At 44.2% G+C, this 24,159-nt stretch overlaps 1 protein-coding gene across 4 annotated transcripts in view; it reads left to right on the plus strand.

The window, feature by feature from the left end:
- Window positions 1-24,159, plus strand: part of LOC116806871 (mothers against decapentaplegic homolog 2) — a 129,747-nt gene that overhangs the window by 38,809 nt on the left and 66,779 nt on the right. For 3 of the 4 annotated variants that reach the window (XM_032744668.3, XM_072922986.1, XM_032744669.3), the window contains one exon: window positions 23,262-23,351. The exons of the other annotated variant lie outside the window; for it this stretch is intronic. In XM_032744668.3, the coding sequence (XP_032600559.1) occupies window positions 23,262-23,351 (90 nt within the window). The remainder of the gene's footprint in view (window positions 1-23,261; window positions 23,352-24,159) is intronic. 4 annotated transcript variants of the gene reach the window in all.

Raw genomic sequence — 24,159 nt, forward strand, 5'->3', positions numbered from 1 at the left:
CCCTGAATCCTCCCTCCTGCCCCAACGGGGTTGGCGGGGAGCCAGGAGTGCCCACCCTGTCCAAAACCTATATAGACCCCTGAAACTTCCTGCTCTTCCTCTTTTGCCCCGCTCTCCATGGACACCACAGAATAAAGAGAGCTGTTCCAACACCCTGGGTAAGAGCCTCTTCTGTATACCTTTCCCTCCCATGCTATTTCCTCCCCTCACAGCCCCATATCTCTGAGCTAGTCGGATTCATTCGGGGGGCTGCGTGGAGGGGGGAAAACCAATAGAAATAACACCGGTGGACTCATATTTTCAAATGAACAATTCAGAAAATTGATAGTAAACATAGCTTTACAGAGCTTTTCTCGTGGAGACATCCATGGAGCTGAGCTGTTTTGTCTTTTCAATACCTGCTTGAGCGTCTGGTGTGCACGCTTGACTACAGTTTGACCTGTGGGGGAGTGGGCAATGCCAGTTTTATGTTCCACTCCCCACTGTTGGAGTAATTCCAGGAACTCCTTGGATACATACGCTGGGCCATTATCTGTTTTGATCGTTTTTCGCACCCCCAATACTGAAAATGCTTGTACTAGGTGTTGTTTGACATGTGCAGCCTTTTGTCCTATATGGGCAGAGGCATACACTGCACCTGAGAATGTGTCCACGCTTACATGAACGCATTCAAGGCGACCAAAACTCTGAATGTGTGTGATGTCTGTCTGCCATACCTCACAGCTGCTAAGGCCTCTGGGGTTTACCCCCATGCCCAGCGATGGCACGGCCTGGAGCTGGCAATTAGGACAGTTGGTCACAATGGCTCGGGCCTGACTCCGTGTTAGCTGGAACCGTCGAATCAAACCTGGCACATTCTGATGGTAGTGCTGGTGACTCAGCTTTGCCTGTTGGAAAACATCAGGGAGACGTGCTTTTTCCACCGGTGCAGCGAAGGAGTCTGCTCTGCGATTCCCCTCTGCAATCTCACCTGGCAAATCAGTGTGTGACCTCACATGCATCACAAAGAATGGATGCTCTCGGTGCGAGATTAAATAAATTAGCCTTGAGAGTAACCTGAAGAGATGTTCATTTTCTATTTCTCTGAGCACAGCCTGCTCCGCCCTGGACACTATACCTGCCACATAGGCAGAGTCCATCACCAAGTTGAATGGCTCAGAAAACTTCTCAAAAGCTCTCACCACTGCAGCCAGTTCAGCCACCTGGGGGGATCCCTCCACAAGCTCAACATCAGCTTCCCAAAGCTGAGTCTGTGGATTTCTCCAAGTCATCACCGACTTGTGGGAAGCCCCAGAGGCATCAGTGAACACTGTGAGAGCCCTGAGTGCCCTCCGGCTCCTTTTCTCTTGAGGAATAAGGTGGAATTCCTCATTGAACAACTTCTGAGACGGGGCATGGACTGATATTTGTCCCCTATAGCTGTCCAGAGATAGCTGGAGACTGGCACTGCTCTGGAGCAAATGCTCAAACATCCCTTTGGTCAGTCTCTCAGGAGAGTTCCTTCCCTCCTCAGAAAGCATGACTGGAAGGTGGATGCATGCAAAGTCACACCCTGCTAATTCACACAACCTCACCCTGGCCTTCTGAATCAGCTTTGCTACCAGCTCTTGTGGCCTAGTGATGGTTTTGGATCTTTGGAGCGATAGGAAAACCCATTCTATGATTAAGAGTGGGTCCTTCTGCCCCTTGATCCATTGGAAAATCAACCCGTGCAGGTGTGGCAGCTTTCCTAGAACAATGAACTGGAAAGGCAGATTTGGGTCACACCGATGTGCCTGCCTTTCTGACAAGGCCTTCTGTACCTTTTCGATTGCTGTCTTTGCCTCGAGTCAGTTCCCTGGGGGAGGCCAGCTCCCTCTCCCCCTTCAATAAATTGAAGAGAGGTTCCAGGTCCTCATTTGTGAGGCCTAGCCAGGGCCTTACCCAATTTAAAGACCCACACAGCGAGTGGAGGTCTGCTAATGTTCTGGGGTTGCAATTAATCTCCAATTTCTGTGGGACAATAGTCCTAGCAGAAATTTCTAGGCCCAGGTATCTCCAAGGTGGAATTCTTTGAACCTTGTTTTCCTGCAATTGAAATCCATCAGAGGTTAAAACTTTAACCACTAAATCAAGCGTGTATTGGAGTATAGAGTCATTGGGAGCACACACAAGCACGTCATCCATATAGTGTAGTATGATGGCATCCTTTCTCTCTGCACGTACTGGAGACAGTAGTGCTGCTACATAGTGTTGGCATATGAAAGGGCTGGATTTTAAACCTTGGGGCAAAACTTTGCAGTGGTAGCGTTTCATCGGGGCTTCTCTATTGACCGTAGGAACTGAGAATGCAAACCTCGGGGCATCTTCAGGGTGCAATGGAATTTGGAAGAAACAGTCCTTTATATCTAACACAGCCAATTTCCAGTCCTGAGGAATCATAGCTGGACTTAGGATCCCTGGCTGGAGAGGTCCCATGTCCTCCACAATTTTGTTTATCTCCCTGAGATCGTGGAGCAATCTCCATTTTTCCTTCCCAGGCTTTTTTATTACAAAGACTGGGAAATTCCAAGGGCTGTCTGTCTCTTGCTGGTGTCTTTTAGCTACCTGCTCCTCCACAAGTTTTTCAAGTGCCTCGAGTTTTTCTCTACTCAAAGGCCACTGTGCTACCCACTTTGGGGTGTTATCCAACCACTTTAACTTGTGGGCATGGTGCTCCACAGTGGCTACTTCCGAAAATCCTGGGGTGTCTTTGGAATGATTAACTGGACTCCCCACTGGGACATGGTGTCTCTCCTCCACAGAGGAGCTTTATAGTCTGCCACAAACGGGCGAACACTTGCTGATTTCCCCTTCAGGTCCCTCAATTTGCACTACATTTTTAGAAATTTTTGCCAATGTAGTTCCTCCTATACCCTGAAGTTTGCCTGCCACAGGTTGCAATTCCCAGTGTGATGGCCACATGGTTTTGGGTATCACCGTGATGTCTGCACCTGTGTCCAGAACACCTTCCACCTGAAGGTGCTCTGAGCCATGTGCTAGGTTGCATGCCATGGACGGTTTATCTTCTCCTACTACTTCCGCCCAGTAGACTTCTGGAGATTTTCCTTCTACTGGTATTTCTCCTGGGATGGGAATGGCTTGTGCCAGAATTTGCCCCTTTTCTAGATAGAATGGAGGGTGCAAGCAACGTGCCAAAAGCATAAGGCTGGATATTTTTCCCTTAGTAGTCATGGGAACTATTTCAATCTCTGGAGGTGTGTATGCTGTGTCCCCAATAACAAAATACTCACTGTCCAGTTCCATATCGTATGCCTGCAGGTCTTGTGAGCTGTTTGGCAGGTCCACTATAATGACTTTCCAATCAGTGGTTCTGAAATGAAATCCTTTGGCAGTCACTAGACGAGGTTGGCCTAGTGGCTGCCAAACCTTGTTAGTTATTCATTTTACATTTTTATTTTTCTCTCCCCCCCCCCCATGATTCCCACCCTCCCCCTTATTTGTTAAGAGAGAGGCATTGTCACATTTTGGTCCCGCTACATTTATATCTTTGCGCGTAGCGGTGGGCACGCGCTGTGCATTTAGTTTTTTTGTTTGTTGATCTGTCTCTGGTTCTGGTTTTGAGGACAGTTTCTGGCAAAGTGTCCTGGTTTCTTGCAACGCAGGCAGATGATGTGCTGCAGCTGTTGTGATGACCTGGGTGGCTTCCTTGGGCTTGATTCAGCAGTGGCAACAGGCTATAGGTCTGCCGGTGCTCTATGACTGACAGGATTATCAAGCAGCTCTGCTCTCCTGGCGCAGGCTTAAATCATCTGGGCAAGGCTAGGTGCTGGATCAAGAGGAAGACTGAGAATAATCCTATGACAGGTCTCATTGGCATTCCTCTGAGCCATTTTTTTAATCAATTCTGATTGTACCCTGGTGTCTTGCACCTGTTTTTCAACTTGGCTTCTCAAACAACCACAAACTGTAAAAAAACTCTCAGAAGGAAACTGTTTGATGTTAATATAGCTGCATTTAACCTCAGTGCCTGGTAATTGATGCAGAGTCTTTTCTGCAGCAATACAGATTTTTTCTAAGACCGATCTAGATAACAGTCTGTTTTTTTTTTTCTGGACATTGTATGTCCCCTGTACCACATAAATGATGTAAAGTAATAGGGTGACCATCACTGTCAATGGCTTCACTGGGTGTATGTTGTATTTCTTGCAAAACTGTTTCCAAAGCCAATTTCCACTTATTTTCCCATATTTCATATTCAGAGGATGTTAGTAAACATTTTAACAAATCAGTTATATTTTTCGGTACCATTTCATTTGAATTGAAGCTTGCTCTAATCATACCTTTAAAAATCTCACTCGATCTCCCAAATTCTCTCTGAACTTTACAGATTTCTGTTTTGTCTCTATATGGGAGAGGTTGGTATGTTCTGGTACCATTTCTTCTCCCTAAATAAACCACTGGAGCTACAGATGGTATAGATTCCTCAGTAGAGATAGGGTTGTGTCCCCCCCGCGCCCCCCCACCCCGGTGAGAAGCAGGTCGCACCTCCCACCTCGGGCTGTCTGCTCCGCGGTGCAGATTTGGGCCCCGCCCCGGCTCTGAGCCGCTGGGCTGCCGTCCCCTGCCCCCGCCCTGCTGTCGTCAGCGCTGGGGCGTGGAGCTGTGCAGGGGCCGGCCCCGCCCCTGTTCCCGGGGCAACACGGGGGCTGGCACTGATAAAGAGGGTGGGGTGTTTCCGTGGGAGATAAGGAAGCCTCGGGGGAGGGGAGGGGAGGGAGAAGGGGGTGGGGGCGGAGGAGGTGGCGGAGGGCGGGGGAAGCAAAGGAATGCGAGTGGGAGGGGGAGCGGGGGGTGGGGGGGGCAGCGCCGGTCGAAGCACATGACCGCCGCCATTATCCGGCCGCGTGTGCTCCAGAGACACTGCAGTGCTCCCTAAGGCGACTTCCGGACTATATTTCTCGGAAAAACAAGGTTTTTTAGGGAGATAAGGGGTGGGTGAGGGGTTTTCAGGGCTGGGATATTGAGGAGGTGGGCAGGAGGGGGAAAAGGGAGTATTAGAACTGTGGTTCTGCGTTTGCATGCCTTTTTCTGCTTCTAAAATCTTTTTGCGTGCTTGTAAAAATATCGGAATAAATCGAGAAACTTTATGTTCACCATTTTCGACTTTTAAAGTTAATGTCCGTCCAATTTGATTCCAAAAAGAAAGCGAATTCAGTTCTCGTCAATAAAATTTGGTATTTCTTCCTTTAGCCAGCACACAAAACACAGGAGAAGCTTGTTAGAGAATGATACATCGTTTAAATTATTGCTAAGATGTGTTAGTATACTCTTTTGTTTAAGCGACAGGTTAGTAGCCATGATCTTAATCCTATCACTGGTCTACTCTCTACCAGAGGTAATAACACAGCACGAATTGTTCGAATTTCCCTTCGTGGAGATACGAGCGGGGGGGGGGCACAGGGGGAGGGGCGCTCGTCCCGCCGCTTGCCGGAGCCCGTCCGACCCTCTCCTAGCGTGCCTTTTCCCCCTGGAACGTGGGTATGCTCAGCCCACCGGTTGCACGCTGACTTGCAGAGGGTCCCTGGCACCCCCTCTCGCAAGCAGCCTCCCGCAGGCACTATGGTAACTCCTCCCAGCCAGGCGCGGTCCCGGGGTGCCGCGAACGGAGAGCTCACCAAGCCTGTGAACTGCGGGATGTGTCTGTGAAACCTTCTGGGGGTTCCCTCTCCAGTCGGCTCTTCCTGGGGTACTCAGGCAGAGGTCCCCGACTTCCCCTGTCACTCAAAGCTTTTAAAGGCAGCTAGAGTACCAGGGCAGTTGACTGTCCCAAAAGCTGTTAAATTCCACTGAAATAGGGGGTCCAGCTTCTTCGTGGGCTCAGAGGCAGCACACGTTGGGCCGCCAACTGTAATTTCTATAGTTTTCCCCCCCTCCACGCAGCCCCCTCTAGGATCCGACCAGCTCAGAGATATGGGGCTGTGAGGGGAGGGATACCAGGAGAGGGAAAAGTATTCAAAAGAGGCTCTTACCCCAGGGAAGTTGGAACAGCTCTCTTTATTCTGTGATGTCCATGGAGAGCAGGGCAAAAGAGAAAGAGCACGAAGTTTCCGGGGTCTATATAGGTTTTGGACAGGGTGGGCTTTCCTGGCTCCCCGCCAACCCCGTTGGGGCAGGAAGGAGGATCCAGGGGTTATCATGATCAGAGCCACAGAGGCCCGGGGAAAGGGGGGCAAAAGGGTGTCCAGGAGCTCACCGTAACAGTGGACCGCTACAGATGAAGGTATCCAGTTCTTGAGAGAATTAGCAGTGCTGGAAGTTGTCTATAGTGATCTAAAAAATAATGTCCCTAAAGATCCAGAGGATGTCTCTTGCTCAATGGCCCTGTGGAGGAAGGTGGTTCAACATTCCCCTGCATCATATTCCAGCAACTTGGTAGCAATGTATTACCTGAAAATGGATATGCGAACTGTAGAGATGGACCCAGGAAGACACTGAAACTTAAAAGAAACTCTGGGTACTTCCAAATCCCTACAGGCCAGCACCTCAGCTTTTACGGGCAGCCCAAGAGATCAGTTCTCTCCTGCCCCAGTCAGAGGGAAGCCCCAAGCACAGGCCACATAACAAACTGTGGTTCTTTGTGACCAGAAGGAGGACATGAGGAAGGTGGATGGTGAACCCACCTCTAAGCTGGAAGCCTGTGTTGGTGAACTGAGAGGGAAGAGAGTTGTTAAGAAGGGGCCGCCCAAGAAGGCTGTCAGTGTAGTTGCTGCAGAGAGGCAAGAAGACAATCAGCAATCTCCCAGACACAAGTGAAATCACTTCCTTTGACCCTGGTGAGGGGACATCTGGTGTGGCATTGCAAAGGTCAGACAGCGAGTACTCTGACCAGGAACAGGAATAGAAGGTCCCTGCCTTCAGCCAGGAGGAGGAAAGGGATGTCTGGGTATACTGGACTGTGTGGGTTCGATAGCCTGGCACATCAGATCCACAGAAGTATAAAGTGTACACTGATGCCATCAGGGTACAGGGGCACAGAACCCATCTGGATCTCTGGAGTGATAGGGGGATACCAAGAATTGTCTGTGTTGGAGGCTTAGGTGAGCTTAGCAGGGGGCAGATGGCAAAATCACCCCATTGTGACTGGCCCAGAGGCCCCCTGTCTCCTTGGCATGGACTACCTCAGGAGAGGATACTTCAAGGATCCAAAAGGGTATTGATAGGCTTTTGGTGTAGCTACGATGGATACAGAGAAGGTCAAACAATTATCCACCCTGCCAGGCCTCTCAGAAGATCCCTTCATCTTGGGATTCCTGCAGGTTGAAGACCAGCAGGAGCCAATTACCAGGACATTGCACTGGCAGCAATATTGCACAAACTGAGACTCCCTAGCTGTCATTCGTGAGCTGATTCATCAAATGGAAAGCCAAGGAGTGATCAGCAAGACTCACTTGCATTTTAATAGTCCATATGGTTAGTGCCAAAGTCTGATGCAGGGTGTAGGTTAACAGTAGGCTATCGTGGCCTAAATGAAGTAACGCCACCATTGAGTGCTGCTGTAACAGACATTTAGAGTTCCAATATGAACTGGAGTCAAAGACAGCCAGGTGGTGTGCTACAAGTGACATTGCCAATGCATTTTTCTCAATTCCTTTGGATGCAGAGTGCAGGCCACAGTTTACTTTCATTTGGAGAGGTGTCCAATACACCTGGAATTGACTGCCCCAAGTGTAAGAGCCATAACAAGAGATGCAGGACTTCACGCGGCTCTTCAAAATGCAGTTTATTGTATCCAAGATGTTACAATAGTCCAGGGTCATGGGTGACAGAGCCTGCACCTACAGCTGTCATCTCCAGCTTCAGAGAAGCCTGAAGACACTTTAGTTTTGGTTACAATGCATTATATACTTTTCTTTGCTGAGCATCTTAATAGATAAGAACCTTTACTTTTACCTATAGCCTATCATAGCTACTATCATTACCATATTATGGTTAATACTATCCAGTCACATGAGTTAGTATGTTACAATTTAAGCTTAAAGTTGTTTTTCAGTTTTCTTGCGGTGGAAAATTTTTAGACCTTTTTTCTACTTGCCACATCGACATGTCTTATTTGCCTGTGCTATCTTTCTGCTTGGTAAGAAACATCCTGTTGTTTGTGGTCAGCTTATCCTTTGCTCTAAGTCATAAAACCTCTTTCCAACTCGACATAACCTTTGCCTTCTTAGTTGCCCAGCAAGACTGGCTCAGCAAACCTCAATCTACACATTTATTTTTCTTCTATGTCAAAACTTGCTTCCATCTCTATTTCGTTCTCAGATTCTATATTCAAAGATCTTTCTTCCAAGCATACATATCTGTTAAACTTTCTTGTTAAACTTTCATCCTTCCCAACATCTCCTCCGTTCTGATGAACAACAAATGTGCTAGAAACTGTCTTATTCATCATTCTCTGCACACACTGAAGTGCACAGGGTACCACTACTATAATTACAATTATCACCACTAAAACAATCAAGCCTATTTCACAAAGTTCCTTCAGCCAAGGTGCAAAGCTCCAACCATCAAACAAACTATCTAGCCAAGATGTTTCATCTGTTGTAATTTAGTTAGCTAAATCTCTTAAGTTTTTCAGCTGTTTATGAATAGAAGCAGAATGATCAGACACGTTAATACAGCACAATCCTTCAAAATCTTTACAGCCATACCCATGTGCTAGTAAAAGAAAGTCAATAGCAGCTCTATTTTGTAAAGTAGCATGTCTAGCTGCCTCTTCATCAGTTAGCAAATCACTAATCATAGCCGAGGTGGCATTTACTTCTTTACTGAGCCAACACCCTAATTTGTTTAACTGTTTCAATGCAATTGAAGAACTTAGCTGAGGCAAAAAAATGCTTGTAACAATTGATTTTCCAGAGTTCCAAGGGTGAAAATCACTATCGCAGTTGCCCTCATAATGATGCCCCAAGGAAGATCTTATTTTTATATTTTTCTTTTTTTTTTTTTCTTTCTTTTCTGACACTGGGAGCAATTATTGTAAGTTGTCCCAGGGCACAAGGGCCGCCGTCTAGTTTTGAGGGAATACCTTGCCAAGCCATGTCTCCACAGATGAGCCAAATTCCTTTAGGAAATCAAATTGGAAGTTTGTTAACATGATCTGTGTGAGGTTCATCATATGTAAGAAGCTTAATTTGATGACACCAAGAGGTCATATTACAATAAACTGGGTGATAAGGAGTAACATTTAGATGAGGACCCTTTTTTTCCCATGAAATGAAACAAATAACAAGTGTCCATAGTTAATGAGCCTAAAATTTCTAATTCTTGAAGGTCAGATTTATCAACTTTAAAATTATCAAAATAAGTTTGGTGTCTCGGACTGGGAGTTGGGGAAATGTGGTGATCATCATATGGCCAATATTTATCAAAAGTGACATTATCAAAACCTTCTGGGAAAGGCACTCCAACTAAACAAGTTGAAAAAGGTTTATCAGGACTAGTGTTGGATAAGCAGATGGTGTCGGAGCCTGCGGACTTGGCTAAAGAAACCCAAACATTTGTCTTTGGTTGAGTTACAGGTAAAGCTTCACTGCAAAAATAAAAACAAAAGGGTAAAAGTAGCATGCACCCGCACAAATAATAATACAACTCCATTCTTTTCTTGAACTGTTTCTGGCAGACAGTTTTCTCTGGGTGATTCTGTGTAGTTCACGTTTGGGTGCTTGTTTCTCGACTTCCACTCGCGGGGTCACTGGCTGATGTGGAAGTGTCACTGGGCTTTGGTGGGTGGTACGGTTTCACGATTTTTTGCTGGCAGCCACTTGAGTCCTTTATCTATAGAAATACATGCAAACCCCTTCCCCCCTGTTATAAGATCATATGGTCCTTCTATTTGTCTTGATTCTAGATTTTTAATTAAAACTGGGGGGTGCTCTTTCAGTTTTGCTTTTTTGTTGTTCATGAAATGTCTGTAAATAGGAGGATCAGGCTCTTCTGCAGAACTGTTCAAAAATTATAAACATACAAAGCCTTATTCAACCTCCTTTGAGGTGTGTCCTGGGCTCCTCCCCCTTTCTGCTGATCTAAAATGCATTTAAGAGTTTGATGTGTTCTTTCTACCATTCCCTGACTCATGGGAGAGTAAAGAATACCAAATGTATGGAGAACATCCCCGTCATTTAAAAATGTGGCCAATTCTTGTGAAGCATATGAAGGACCATTATCGGTTTTGATTTCTTGAGGGACACCTAATGAGGAAAATGCTTGTGAAAAATGCTGGCAAACATACTTAGCTGTTTCTCCTGTATGTAAAGAAGCAAAAACTGCATTTGAAAATGTGTCAGTAGAGACATGGATATTTTTAAAATTCCCAAAAGAAGGGTACTTTGTGACATCTGTTTGCCATTTTGCAAACTTTCCAACCCTCGTGGGTTGGTTACTCCTGCAGAAGGGATAGGTTGGACAAGCTGGCAGTCAGGGCAAGCCTGTACAATGGCTTGTGCTTGCTCTAGGGAGATGTGAAAAGCTCGTTTGAGTGCCTGTGCATTTTGGTGAAAAAATGCATGACTCAATCTAGCTTGTTCAGTAATGTTAGGCAAGGTAGCTGCAGGAAGCACTGAAGTGGAATCTTCCAATGTCTGCTGCAACCCTTTCCCCAGACTCTGCTGATGCCAATGCATCAGCATGTGCATTCCCTTCTGCCATAAATCCTGGGAAACCAGAATGAGCTCTGATGTGAGAAACAAAATAAGGATTAGTTCTGTATAACAAAATTCGATAGACAGGTAAGCCAAAAAGACAACTTGTCATTGTTAACATCCTTTAAAACAGACCCTTCAATTCTCTTAACATTAGCAACATATGCTCAATCAGTAACTAGGTTAAAAGGTTCTGGAAAGAGCTGAAATGCTCTTATAACTGCTGCCAATTCAACAATCTGAGGAGAACCTTTAACTTTTTTAACATCTTGTTCCCAGGCTTTAGTATCTTTTTGCCATGTAACTACTGCCTTGTGTGTTTGTCCTGACCCATCAGTGAAAAGAGTAACTGCATCTAAAGGTTCTTCACTGATAAGGGGTTTCTCTTTGTAGCATAATTTAGCTTTTATCAATTTGTGTGCTGGATAATGAATGGAGCAAACACTTGGAAAATCTAACAAGGCATACAGCAAATCTTCTGACTTTTGCATTGCCCATTCAAAGTAGGTTTTAATCCTAGGTAAATAGATGATTGCAAATTCGCGACCTGCTATAGAAAGAAGCCTAGCTCTGCCATTGATAATAATCCGAGATATCATCTCTGAAGATGTGAAGATTGTCTTTGGTGGCCTGTAAGAAAGAAAAATTCATTCGATTATTAACAAAAGATCTTTTTGAAAGGAGTCCCATTGGAAAATGAGGCCATACAGTCTCAGCGTTTCTCCTAAAAGTGCAAGGAAAAAAGGTTTATCTGGAACATAGCAATGTGCTTGTCTATTTTGCAGGGCATCAGTAATTGTCTCTAAAGCCTTGCAGGCTTCAGGAGTAAGAGATCTGGAGGATGATTTTTTGGCTCCCTTGGTTGTTCTTGCTGCTGGTGGTGACTTGCCTGGCAATGAGATGCAGATCCCACTGCCCCTGTGGAGTCAACTTCCAACCCCCATGCACCTTGGCCATGGAGCCCACGCCGGCCCCACCACACACCCAAGGGTGGAACCACAACTCTACTATTTGTCATGGACTGATCCAAACTGAACTGGAAAAACGTGATGCCCCTGAACATCTACAGTATATTGATAATGACATTGTGTGGGGCAATAAGGCAGAAGAAGTGCTTTAGAAAGGGAAGAAAATAATTCAAATTCTTTGGAAAACTGAGTTTGCCAAAAAGAAAAGGAAGGTCAAGGGACCTTGGGAATAAAATAGCAGGGTGGATGCTGTCATGTGCCTACAGAGGTGGTGTCGCTATAGGACACGAGAAAGCACAACGCGAGCCACCTGCTATTTTGCAAGGTAAAAGAGGAAGTTTATTTTCTGACTCCAACTTTTATACTTTTCCAAAGGTGACAGTGGATTGGAGAGTGAATGGGCCACCTCTCCAAAGACATTGGACAAACCACTAGTACATCAAGTTTCTCCACCCCCATGAAGGAATGCAAAACAATATGTTATTTACAGAAATTGCGTGGGAAAGTTTTCCAACAGAATGTAAACTCAGAAGGCTTTAGAAAAACTTAAGAATCAGGGCGACAAGGTGGTTAACAAAATTGCAACGTTTTCCACCAGCTAACAAGAAGGAAACACAAGCTTTTCTAGCCCTTGTAGAGTTCTGGAGAATGGATGTTCTAGATTTATAGCCAGCTTCTGAGCCCCCTCTATCAAATGACCTGAAAGAAGAACCTCTTCAAGTGGGGCCTTGAGCAACAAAAGGTCTTTCATGAGAGGGAAAAAAAGGGGGAGAGAGAAAGGACAGACAGAGAGACGGGACAGAGAGAAAGGAGGAGAGAGAAGGGAGGGAGTGAGAGAGAAAGGAGGAGAGAGAGGGAGAAAGGAGGAGAGAGGGAATGGGAGAGAAGGGAGGAGAGATAAAGGAGGAGAGAGAGAAAAGAGAGACAAAGAGGGATGCGTGAGGAGAGGGAGAGAAAAGTGGAAGTAGAAAGAGGGAGAGAAAAGAGGAGAGAGCAGAAGACAGTCACCACCTGTGGATCTAACAGCATCCTTTGAGTTCTCCTTCACCCTGGACTTTATTGTGGGGGTCCCAGAGTCATTCTTCTGGGGGTACCAACTTTACACAGTCCAAGTTTTGGGTATCTATGGGGTGATCACAATGGCATTCCTAAAACTTGGGGTGATATGTGTATGAGCAGTTGCTTCCTTTACCATGATGCTGTTGAGTCAGGGATGGGACGGAATGACTTCAATGATCAGAAGGTAAAAAAGAGAGAGCGTTTATTAAGAAGTAGCAAGTCCTTTTATAATCTGACTCGCTAAGGTGAAACCTGATTGGTCTCAAAGTAGAAACCTTTCACACTATTGGTGAACTATGAATAGCACACTCTGGAGAATCATATCTATAAACAACATGAACAGGAAGAGAGATAATAATTGTTTTCATTCTTTCTCTCTAAGTTTCCCAGGCCTGAAGCCTGGGAGAATATCTTTGACTGAACTGAGAGTCTCGACATTACCACAGTTTGCCATGGTTGGATTTTCTGTCCAGATGCATTAACCAGCATGTGCTAGCCAGATCTCACCTCTGCCCAGCCTGGAATTAGCACCTTCCTGTCACAAATTCCTCCCCTCTGTGCTTATCTCAAGTTCCTGTTCCTGTGGCTTTTGGCAAGTTCTTTCCGTGGCCTTGACAGTGTTTGAGATGGGCAACTGTGCCTTTCAAGTCCTTACACCACCCAGCACCATCAATGTTACCCCTAAGCTATATCTCCCAGTCCCAGATCTAGATGCCTCTTGAACACCTCCAGGGATGGTGACTCTTCCACTTCCCTGGGCAATCTATTCCAATGCCTGACCACCCTAACAGTGAAAATTTTTTTCTAATATCTAATCTGAATCTCCCCTGTCTCACCTTAAGGCCATTTCCTCTGGTCCTCTCACTGCAGGTATGGCAGAAGAAACTGGCCCCCACCTCACTACAACCTCCTTTCATATAATTGTAGAGAGAGATGAGGTCCCCCTGAGCCTCCTCTTCTCTAGACTAAACAACCCCAGCTCCCTCAGCCATTCCTCATAAGACATGTTTTCTAGACCCTTCATGAGCCTTGTTGCCCTTCTCTGGACATGTTCCAGCACTTCAATGTCCTTTTTGAAGTGAGGGGCCGAAAAATTGAATGCAGTAATCAAGGTGCGGCCTCACCAGTGCTGAGTACAGGGGGATGATCACTGCCTTGATGCTTACGCTATTTCTGATACAGGCCAGGATGCCATTGGCTTTCTTGTCCACATTGCTGGTTCATATTGAGCCAAGTGTCAACCAGCACCCCCTGGTTCCTTTTTGCCAAACAGCTCTCAAGCCACTCTTCCTCCAGCCTGTACCACTGCATGGGGTTCCTGTGACTCAAGTGCAGGACCCAGCACTTTGCCTTATTGAACCTCATGCAGTTGTCCTCAGCCCACTGATTGAGTCTATCCAGATGTCTCTGCAGAGCCTTCCTACCCTTGAGCAGATCAGCACTCACACCCAACTTGGTATTGTCTGCAAATTTTCTGAGGATTCACTTGACCCCTTTATCCAGATCATCAATAAAGATGTTAAACAGGACCAGCCCCAAAACTGAGCCTTGGGGAACACAGCTAGTGACTGGCCACCAACTGGATTTAGCTCCATATACCATAACTTTCTGGGCCTGTCCATCCAGCTGTTTTTTTACCCATCTAAGGGTCCACCCATGCAAGCCACAAGCAGCCAGCTTTTCTAAGAGAGTGCTGTGGGAGATGGTGTCAGATGCTTTACTGAACTCTAGATAGACTACATCCACAGCCTTTCCCTCATCTACTAAGCGGGTCACTTTGTCATAGAAAGTATCTTGGTTTAGGACAATTTAAGGTGGGCGCAAATGAGTTACCTCTTTAGTTTTAATGAATCCCTTCCCACCAATAAGAAGAAACTAATACAAGTAGATATAAGTGAAAAAATAAGTTTACTAAAAACTGAAACAGCAACAGGCAAAAAATAAGTTATAGACACTAGTTACAAAGTTGCTGAAATCCCACAGATTCCCTGTGAATAGAGAAACCCGAAATGGCAAAGTGTCTCCTTCCCCAAGAGGGTGCTCGCCACATGTGTAGAGAGAAAGGGAAAAGACAGTGGCAGCCCTCCCTTCAAGATGGCATGCTCTTCAGGTGCCTGTGTGGTCTGTGAGACAAAAAGGAGATGGCAGACTAACCCCGCTCGGTGCACCCTTGCCCCTGGAAGAAAAAAAACCAGGAAGGTAGGAGCTTATGAAGCAGTTTAGTGACAGATCGGAATTGCTGATGTTTGTGAGGGTCAGTGCTACTGCTTGCTGCTGCCTGCCACCCACTGGACTTTGCCGGTGGTGGCACTGCTGTCTTGGATCCCCGCTTTCATGGGTGGGAAGAAAATGGACTTTCAGGCACTGATGCATGGCAGCCCAAACCCAGACTGGCTTAGACTTCGCACTGCTGATAGGTGTTGCAAATTTTGCTTTCAAGCAGTTTTTGATCATGAAATGCAGCTTCTTGAGTTGCTACTTTTGTGAGTCCAGAAACCTGCCTGAAACAACCCCCTCCAGAGGCCAGAGAGAAACAGAAAATAAACCACAAAAGGGAGCCTCTGCCTTGGGCAAGAGCTACAAGGCGAAAGAGAGAGAGCGCCAAAATGGCAAGAAAGGGAGGGCTCCCTGCATACTCCAACTTTTAAAAGCCCCGGGCACCCCCTTCCCCACCGTTGCATTGCAGGGTCTTAAAGAGACAGTAACAATTTTTGGCACAGATAGATATGAAATACAATAACATTTTTGGTTACCCGGGACAAAAGAGATCAGGTTGTTCACGCAGGACCTTCCTTTTGTAAATCCATGTTGGCCAGGGCCTGATCCACTCATTGCCCTGCATGTGCCATGTAGTGGCACTCAGGATCATCTCTTCCATAACCTTGCCTGGCACTGAAGTAAGGCTGACAGGCCTGTAGTTCCCGGGATCATCCCTCCAACCCTTCTTATAGATGGGCATTACGTTTACTAATTTCCAATTAGTTGGAACTTCTCTGGTTAATCAGGACTGCTGGTATATGATTGAGAGTGGTTTGGCAAGTTCTTTTGCCAGTTTCCTCATTACTCTGGGGTGGATCCCCTCTGGGCCTATAGACCTGTGGGTATCTAATTGGCATAGCAGGTCACTAACCATCTCCTCCTGGATTATGGGGGCTTCACCTAGCTCCCAGTCCCTACCTTCCAGCTCAGGGAGCTGGTTATCCTGCGGACAACTTGTCTTGATATTAAAGACTCAGGCAAAGAAGGCATCAAATACCTCTGCCTTTTCTTCTTACCCTGACACTACACTACCCTCTGCATTCAATAAATGGAGACTCTCCTTGACCCTCCTTTTGCTGCAAATGTATTTATAGAAACTTTTTTTTGTCTTTAACTGCAGTGGCCAAATCAAGTTCTAGTTGGGCTTTCGTCCTTCTCATCTTCTCCCTATATATGTCCCTTGTGACATCCTTATAGTCCTTCCAAGTTATCTGTCTCTCCTTCCAGAGATGATAGATTCTTTTTTTTTTTTTTTCCCTAAGTTCCAGCTTAATTTTTCTGTTTAACCAGGCTGGTCTTTCCCCGACAACTTGTCTTTCTACACATGGGGAGAGCCTGCTCCTGCATATTTAACAATTCCTTTTTAAAGCACATCTAGCCTTCCTGAACACCTTTGCCCTTCAGGACTGACTCCCCAGGTACTCTGTCAATAAATGTCCTAAACAGGCCAAAGACTGCCTTCCAGAAGTCCAAGGTGGAATTTGGCAGACTTGGTAGGAACTGTCTGTGCTGAATACAATATTGTATGTAAGCCAATGAACTTTTTTTAATAGCTTTGTTTCATCTATATTATACCTAAGCTTGTCAAATTAGGCTTTCTTATTACTGTTGTGTTTGCGACCCTCTCTGAACTAGTTCCAAAGGTTTGGTATGTTTCTCTCCCAGCTGTTCTTGAACCTTAGGTGTATCAGGAAGAAGATAACTCATATGAGAAGAAGGATTCTGTTCTTTCATCCATCAATTCATTGATCCTTTTCTCAAAGTTAGTATCAGTGGAGTGTAATGGGACAGTGTCTTCACAGGAGCTTCACCAGTGATGAACCACAAAAACCCCCAACCACACAAACAGAAACTAATAAAACTAATTAGTATACAAGGTACAGATCTTCAATCTGCAGACTTCAACCTGTTTTCTCAGGCAAATTTTACACAAGCAGCCATGAGCAACATTAATGCATTGGCATTTGCCCATTTGTTGTGAGAAAATGGGGTTCTATAAATCTAGTGGTCATTTCTTACTGCTCTAACTCTTGTTTTGATAGCTTGGTGTAGCTCTCAAAGCAAATTCTGCACCTCTTTTCTACCCCCCGACAAAGTTAGTAAGTCAAGGTAGTAAGTCCTGTAGATGTTAGGCTGGTATAAAGGGGTTTGTGTCCCTGTGCTAAGTAACTTCTCCAGTTCAAGTGAAAACCTGATCATATTTTTTGTTGCATTTTCCTTGTTTAGTCTTTCAGTGAAAATGTGAGTAAAAACAAGTGTCAGGCTCACATCTATAGGGAAGATTTTGCATAACAATTCTAGAATTTGAAAAGTTTCATCTCCTACTTTAAAACAAATAAATGGGGTACTGTCATGGTTTACTAAAATTATTTTTTTGTTTTAGTCACAGCTCCAGCACTACAAATGCCTCAGAAAATGTAGCAGTAGACAGATTAAACTGAAGAAATGCTCGTGATTATAGGATGCAGGAAAAAAAAAACCAAAACAAATGGAGATGATTGCCTTGAATGTAGACTTGACAAACTTCTTAGTGGCTGTAAATTCTAAAAGATATGAAAGATCCTGTAGAAATTTTAGTGGCTCAATGTAATATTTCACAAATGAGCAAGTTGAATATCCAAGACCATTCTGTAATGATTTCTGTATAATGTGGGCTTTGACAAGTGTGATGCTATTTGCATTTCAAGTTTTATTTGCCATTTCCCTAGTGCTACCACTTCAGGTAAAGAGGAGTCTGTCAACTGAACTTGATGGCTTTTAAGCTCCTTTAGAGTTCTTCTTTCTGAGTCTGAAGAAGAAGAAAATTATGTTTAGCAACTTCTATATAGAGTTTCTGGTACTTCATATGTAAATATCCTTGAAGTGGTTCTAATGATGTGCCATTCACAAACCTGGGAATTGTGTGGAAGAACAGCAATTGGCATGGCCCGGTGCTGGGGAATGTCCTAGCTGCTTTCTGGCATAAATGATCACATTCCAGGGCATGGGAATATTTCCAGACAAGACTTAACTTATGAGTATAGATGTTAATCCTTGATTCTCCTAAATTCTTTATGGAATAAGGAATAGAAAGGACTCTTCACAAGGGGTTTTGGATGCTTCAGAATGGTAGATTTAGGAGAGAATGCATCCTATTTATTTTGGGACAGTAATTCTGTACTCCTGTTTCCCTTTCAGAGGGTTTTAGTGTTTTTTTACAGTGGTTGTTTAAACATCTTTCACAATCCAGTCACCTTTCCAGCACCACCTTTCTGGGATGAATAGATGTGTCTGCCCTCTGTCAGGCTATTGCTTCCATGTGAATGAACATATTGTAGTTTTTCATGGAAGTGCTGTGCATGAAGTATGCTTTTTAAGGTTGCGAGGAATTTCATTCTGATTTAGTGTGTATGTGTGTGAATATTAAGAGGCCTTGTTTACTGTCTGGGTGATGTAGCGGGGAGACAATCTTGCATCTCAGGTAATGGATCTTTTATGTGAGCAGGAGAGTGAACACTCTATTTCCTCAGATGTTTCTTCCAGTGAACAGTAAAAGCTATTTTGAGCTAATGTCATGGTTTGACACTGGCACAATGCCAGCACCCCCATGAAATTGCAACCTCTCAATTGAATGCTGTGAAATGCGATCGAGAACAGAGCAAAGCAGGCCAAAGCTCTTAATAACAAGGAAAAAAAACCAAACTTTATTAAGCTACTACTATGAAAGGAAAAAGAAAGAAAAACACACACAAAATCCAAAATGAAAACCTTTCAAAGCATTCCTCCTCCCACCACACAACTCCAATAAACCACAGTGAGACACGACTTGGACCCTTAATCAACTATTAACTATTCACCCTTCAATATAATCAATACTAAGTCCATCAGGGGAGAGAGGAGTCTCCCTTGCACCATAGACCCCCAGGAAACACAGCTGCCACTTCTTGTGTTTCCATGTCACACATGGCACCGCCCGGAGAAAAAGTTTGCCATGGTAACACTCTCCTTTCCATGCACAGTGCTCTCACCACCAATGCATGGGTGGACAGACTGCTTTTAGGATTTTTCCTTTCAAGGATGCTTTACCAAGAGGGGAAAAAACAACAGTTCGGTTTTTTATTTCTTGGGACCACAGTCCCATTTTCTTCCTCCCCTGGGGCCGAAGGTCTCAGGAACAGAGATCTTCTTTTCTTCTTCTCTGAAGACAGAAGGCACCATCACCAACCTCCCCAACTTTTCTCTGTTCCCTCCTCTCCTGTCTTTTCTCAGCTGCTGAAGCAGTTCTCTTGGCTCACCAGCATTCTCCTAAAATACAGTCTCTCTTGGAGGAAAAAATCAGTTCAGTCTATCGCTAACAAGAAAAAGTCCAGCCAAAAGCCACTCCATCATCTTCACCCCCAATCTTCTTTCCTTAACCCAGGCTGTCTCTCTTCCTCTCTTTCAAACTGAGGAGGAATAATGTTTTCACAAAGCTTTCATTTCTCAAGGAAGGGTTAAAAGTCCCGACTCCCTGGATGGCTCGCTGCCCGGATCTCCAGCTCCCAAGGCTGGGCACCTTGCGCCCCCCCCCCCCTCCCCCCGCTCTTCTCCTTCCCCGCGGTGTACTGCTGACAAACCACCGCTGTCTCTTTCTCTTCTCTCTCTCTCTCTCTCTCTCTCTCTCTCTCTCTCTCTCTCGACTTTGGGGGGGAACGCAGACATCCCAGATTTCTCCACCCTTCCATCTGCAGGGGGCCAGCCCGGTTCCAGTCCCTTCACCCTTTGGCCTACCTCAAGCTGGGCCGCATGGCTTCCCCTGCCCCACCCAGCCACGGGCCGGGCAGGGGAGAGTCCTGCACTGTACCCTGACTGGAACCAAAAGAGAGAGTTCTCCTGGGAATTCTGCTTTTAACCCCTCTCTGTTCTCAGAGGCGTGTCCATCCTCAATTGGTCACTCCAAGTGTCAATATCCAACCCTGACCCCTGACTGGATTGACCTCTTCCTTCCGAGAAAATTATTTTTCCATGTCAAACCACAACTGCTAACTTTATTGATCATATGGGTTGATTTCCTGCAGGCTCTTCTGTGTTTGATTGTGGATTATTGGAGTTGAATATAGTAATAGTGTAGATGAACCAGTAAAAGATTTCTATTAATCCTAACTCTAAGCAGACACATTCTGGAAGATAGCATGTCATGTAAGCTGCTGTATGCTAGAGCAGTTTTGCTCTAACTTCTAACTGTTCACTTTTTCTGTACCTCCTGGCCTGCCTTCCTTCCATATTGTCCTGAGCTTCATTGTAACCTATGACTGTTGCAGTCACTTCAGGATACTGTTTGTCTTTCTGTAGGTTATGAAATATGCTGTCGGCTTTGATAGTTTGAATATTTATAGAGAGAACAGGTTAGCAATATAAAATACTGTTGTCCTTGGTTGACTGTATGATGCCTTTATCCCCAATCATCTGGCCTGTTTATGTTGAATAATAAGTTCTACACCTTTAAGACTTGTTCCAGGAGTAAAGGGGCGGGGGGAAGAAGCACGCAGTTTGTTTTTAAGAACTGCACTCCCTCCTCCATGTTCCTGCTCCTGGACTGTGTTGTCTGCGGACAGACAGACAGTGAGACAGAGCTCTCCTTTGCTTTTTCCTAGTTAGTTTTAGCTAGCTGAGGCAAAGAAGTTCCCTGGACTGTGTTTTTTTCCCTTTCTTTGGACCTGCTCTGGACTGAACACCAGAAGAGCAGCAGCAGCAGCTCACACCTGTGGCCCAGCGGGCTGGGCCTGGGCTGTGGCATTTTCAGCGCCGGAGGGACTGATCAGAGACTGAGTGAGCCCAGCTGCAACCTGGGGGGATTTTTCTGAGTTTGTCTCTCTCTTGGAGTGGCAAGAAGTTTTATTGTTTAATATTGCTTAAGTTTGCTTGTTTAATAAATAGGCTTTTTCCACTTTTCTCCAAAGAGGTATCTTTCCCAAACTGGTTGGGGGGAGGAGACAATTGAATCTACTTTCCTATAAGAACCCTTTTGGGGTTCTTTCCCCAAATTTGCTCTGAACCAGGACAACTGTTCCTATTCATCATGCTTTGTCAGGAACTGTGAAATTTCACTTTTGCATGTGCTATCTTAAGTCTTGTGCAGCAAATGTGTGGCATGCCATGCTTTTACCAGTGATGCACCCCACAATTTTGGGAATGTGTAATCTGTAACAGTGTCAGCTTTGGAGCACTGCTTTGTATAAAAGATCCATTGCTCAAAGGTAATGAGCTGACTGTGTCAATTAATATGCAGCAGGCTTTGTGCCTGCTGATTGTTCTTCTGATTTAATGTATATGATGGTCTGTCTTACAAGCAGCAGTGGTGAATATTTAAGGACACAGTACAGTGTTGGAATGCTCCCTGGCATCCCACAGCTGCCTTATGTGTCTTCAGGGCAACTATTTCAATCATTACGCAGCTTTTGGCAGTCTACCATCCTAGAGACATCTTAGGAATGTGAAAAAGAGAGGCTGTATGCTCTGCTGATATAAGTGCTTCCCAGGATCCCTCTTTGTCCACTTTCTAGAAATCTGTGATGCTGCCTGTGTCTGAGATAGATGTAACTTGTTCAGGAGAGTTGGCTCTTTTGAAGAGCTGGATCTAAATCAGAGAATGGGCCTTCTCGTCTGACACTCTGCTGCTCTTTACTAGACAAATGTTCTCTACTACAAGATTTTACTTGTGTCCGTAATCAGTAAAATGTCAAAGGCCATATTTTATCTAACAATTTTATTTGTGATAAATGCAGGTTGCTGTCCACAATTATAGTCTTATTCCTGATTTGTAGTGCTCGTGTAGCTCTACAGTGAATAGAAGTGATCTAGATTAAAAGTAACTCTCAAAAGTAAAATTTTCTGCCATGTGTGTTCTGTGGTCAGATAGCCAGTTGATTAATTTGGGTTGCTGCTCAATTACATGAACATTTCAGCCTCCCTGGAATGGCACTAAAAGCGAGGAGTTTGGGACAGGCAAGAAGGGGACAAGAACCATTAATTCCCTTCATCAGTAGCCCACACCTATGTTTATGACTTCTTGTTTCATAGCACTACTGAATTTTCCCTGTGTAGGGAGGGGAAATAAAAATACCTACTTCAGTTCTCTTCCCTTAAGCACTCAATCCAAACTTGTGACTATCAGCTAAGTTTAGTAGTTTAAATCACAACACCTATACTTAAAACCAGGAGTTTGGTGAACTTGGATTCTTTTCTTTCTGTTGCAACTTTTCAGAGGCTATTTATTTTAAAAGGACTGTAGCAGACAGTCAAACTTCAGGCTCTGTAATTAGGAAATAGAGATGTAAGTTGCTTGTGAACCAAATTCTCATAATTTCTGAGGTGCGAAATCTAGTTGTATGTCACTTATATAAAAACAAACTGTCCACTTTTAGTGATCGCAGAGCAAGTCTGTGATAGAGCTGAGCTGGATTTATGCTTCTGAGTCTGCTTTCTGTTTACAAACCCATGCTGTTTCCTTGCTTTGTTTAAATCTGATGCTGCTTTTAGGCTGTGCCTCTGACTGAAGGCTTCTTTTTCTTTGCTGTTGTGATCTTGTCCTTGAACGTTTGGTAAAAAATTAGTTGTCTCTCTTTTCCTCCTTCTTGATTTAGCAATTAAAGGTTTGTTATCCTGTAGTTGAATCCTAAAATGCTATACTGTAAAACTGTGTTAAGCATTCTGTGTTTTGTATACTGTGGAAAAGAATATTTAGTTCTTTAATCAAGGAGAGTACAGAAAACAGTGAGAAGTATTAGCTACGATGTGCTTTTCTTTAAAGTCTGAACTTTCCTCTTTTGGGGAAAGCAGCCAATTAGTATGTGCATGGAGAATGAGATTAGTGTTTAAGTGGTGGTATCTGAAAGCTAGATTGTGATGTTCAGTTTCAGATATACATGGCATTTGTTTGAAGTCTTAGGGAAGCTTATGTTTAAAAACAAACAAAAACCCCCAAGAAACAATCCCAGAAACTACCCTTTAAAACTGAATTTTTTAAGAGCTAGGCTGAAGAAGTTTAGCCTGTTTTAAGTAATGTTACAACTGTACTGACTACTTAAAAGCAAAGAACTTGTTCAACTTTTAAAAACATTTATCATTTACCTTGAATCACTTGTTCCATTTTGATAGCCTCCTTCATATAGAAAATACAGCATGAGATGTCAGTCTAAATGCAAGTCTAACAATGCTCTATCTTCTATGTGAAAGGAAGTATTCTGTATGTTTTTCCATGTTTGACACCATAGTGTTTTGAATAACCATGTTCCATATTCATATCAATTTTTTGTTTTTGTTTTCAATTTATTATGCACAGCACTTGTTCTGAAATTTGGGGACTGAGTACACCAAACACGATAGATCAGTGGGATACAACAGGCCTTTACAGCTTCTCTGAACAAACCAGGTGAATATTCTGCCCTCTTGCATCATAGAAATCTTGTGGGAGGGATTGGCTTTGGAGGGTCTGTAATGGGATGCTTTAGCTGTAAAATAGACTAAATTACTTCCTAGGCCTCTTGTGGTACAGCATTTTAAGATATTTGCTTGCCAGTGTAGAAATCCAAGTGTTATCAGCTGATGTTTTGACCAATGAAATTCTAATTCTGCAATATTGATTTTTCATGACAGTGCTATTGAAAGAATAGGAAGACTTGTTAAATGCAAGCTCTAATATGATTTGGTATTTATATTAACAACGTTGGGAAGCTTGATTCTTTAGGCCTAATCTTACAAAGTATTTAAACTGCTTTGTATGTCACAAGCTTTCAGTTAAATCTTGCTAATTGGCTCAGATATGAGCTACTAAAGAATTGTTTGTAAATTCTTCAGTAGTTAATGGCAGGCAAATTCTAAACAGGGTCTTTATTTTTTCATGTCACATTACTTGATTTGTGTATTGAGGTTTGTCTCCCATCCCATAACAATCATAAACATCTGCATTTGTGTAAGTATATGCAGCCTGTCTTAAAATTAGCAAAATTATTTCAGCTGGTAGTAAGGCAGATGAAGTCAAGAAGATAAACTGTACAGTGTTTAAAAGATGTGCATTCATGCTTTTTGCATTGCAGTTATACTGCCATGTGGATCACTTGGGCAGCTGACTGCTTATAGGCTTTTTTACAGTCCTGTGGGAATTCTTAAACTTAAAGCCATAAAGCATCTATGCCACAGCAAAGCTTTGAAATTTAGTAGTGGAAGGGACCATTAAGTGT

This window comes from Taeniopygia guttata, chromosome W (assembly GCF_048771995.1).
Source record: "Taeniopygia guttata chromosome W, bTaeGut7.mat, whole genome shotgun sequence".
Taxonomy (NCBI): Eukaryota; Metazoa; Chordata; class Aves; order Passeriformes; family Estrildidae; genus Taeniopygia; species Taeniopygia guttata.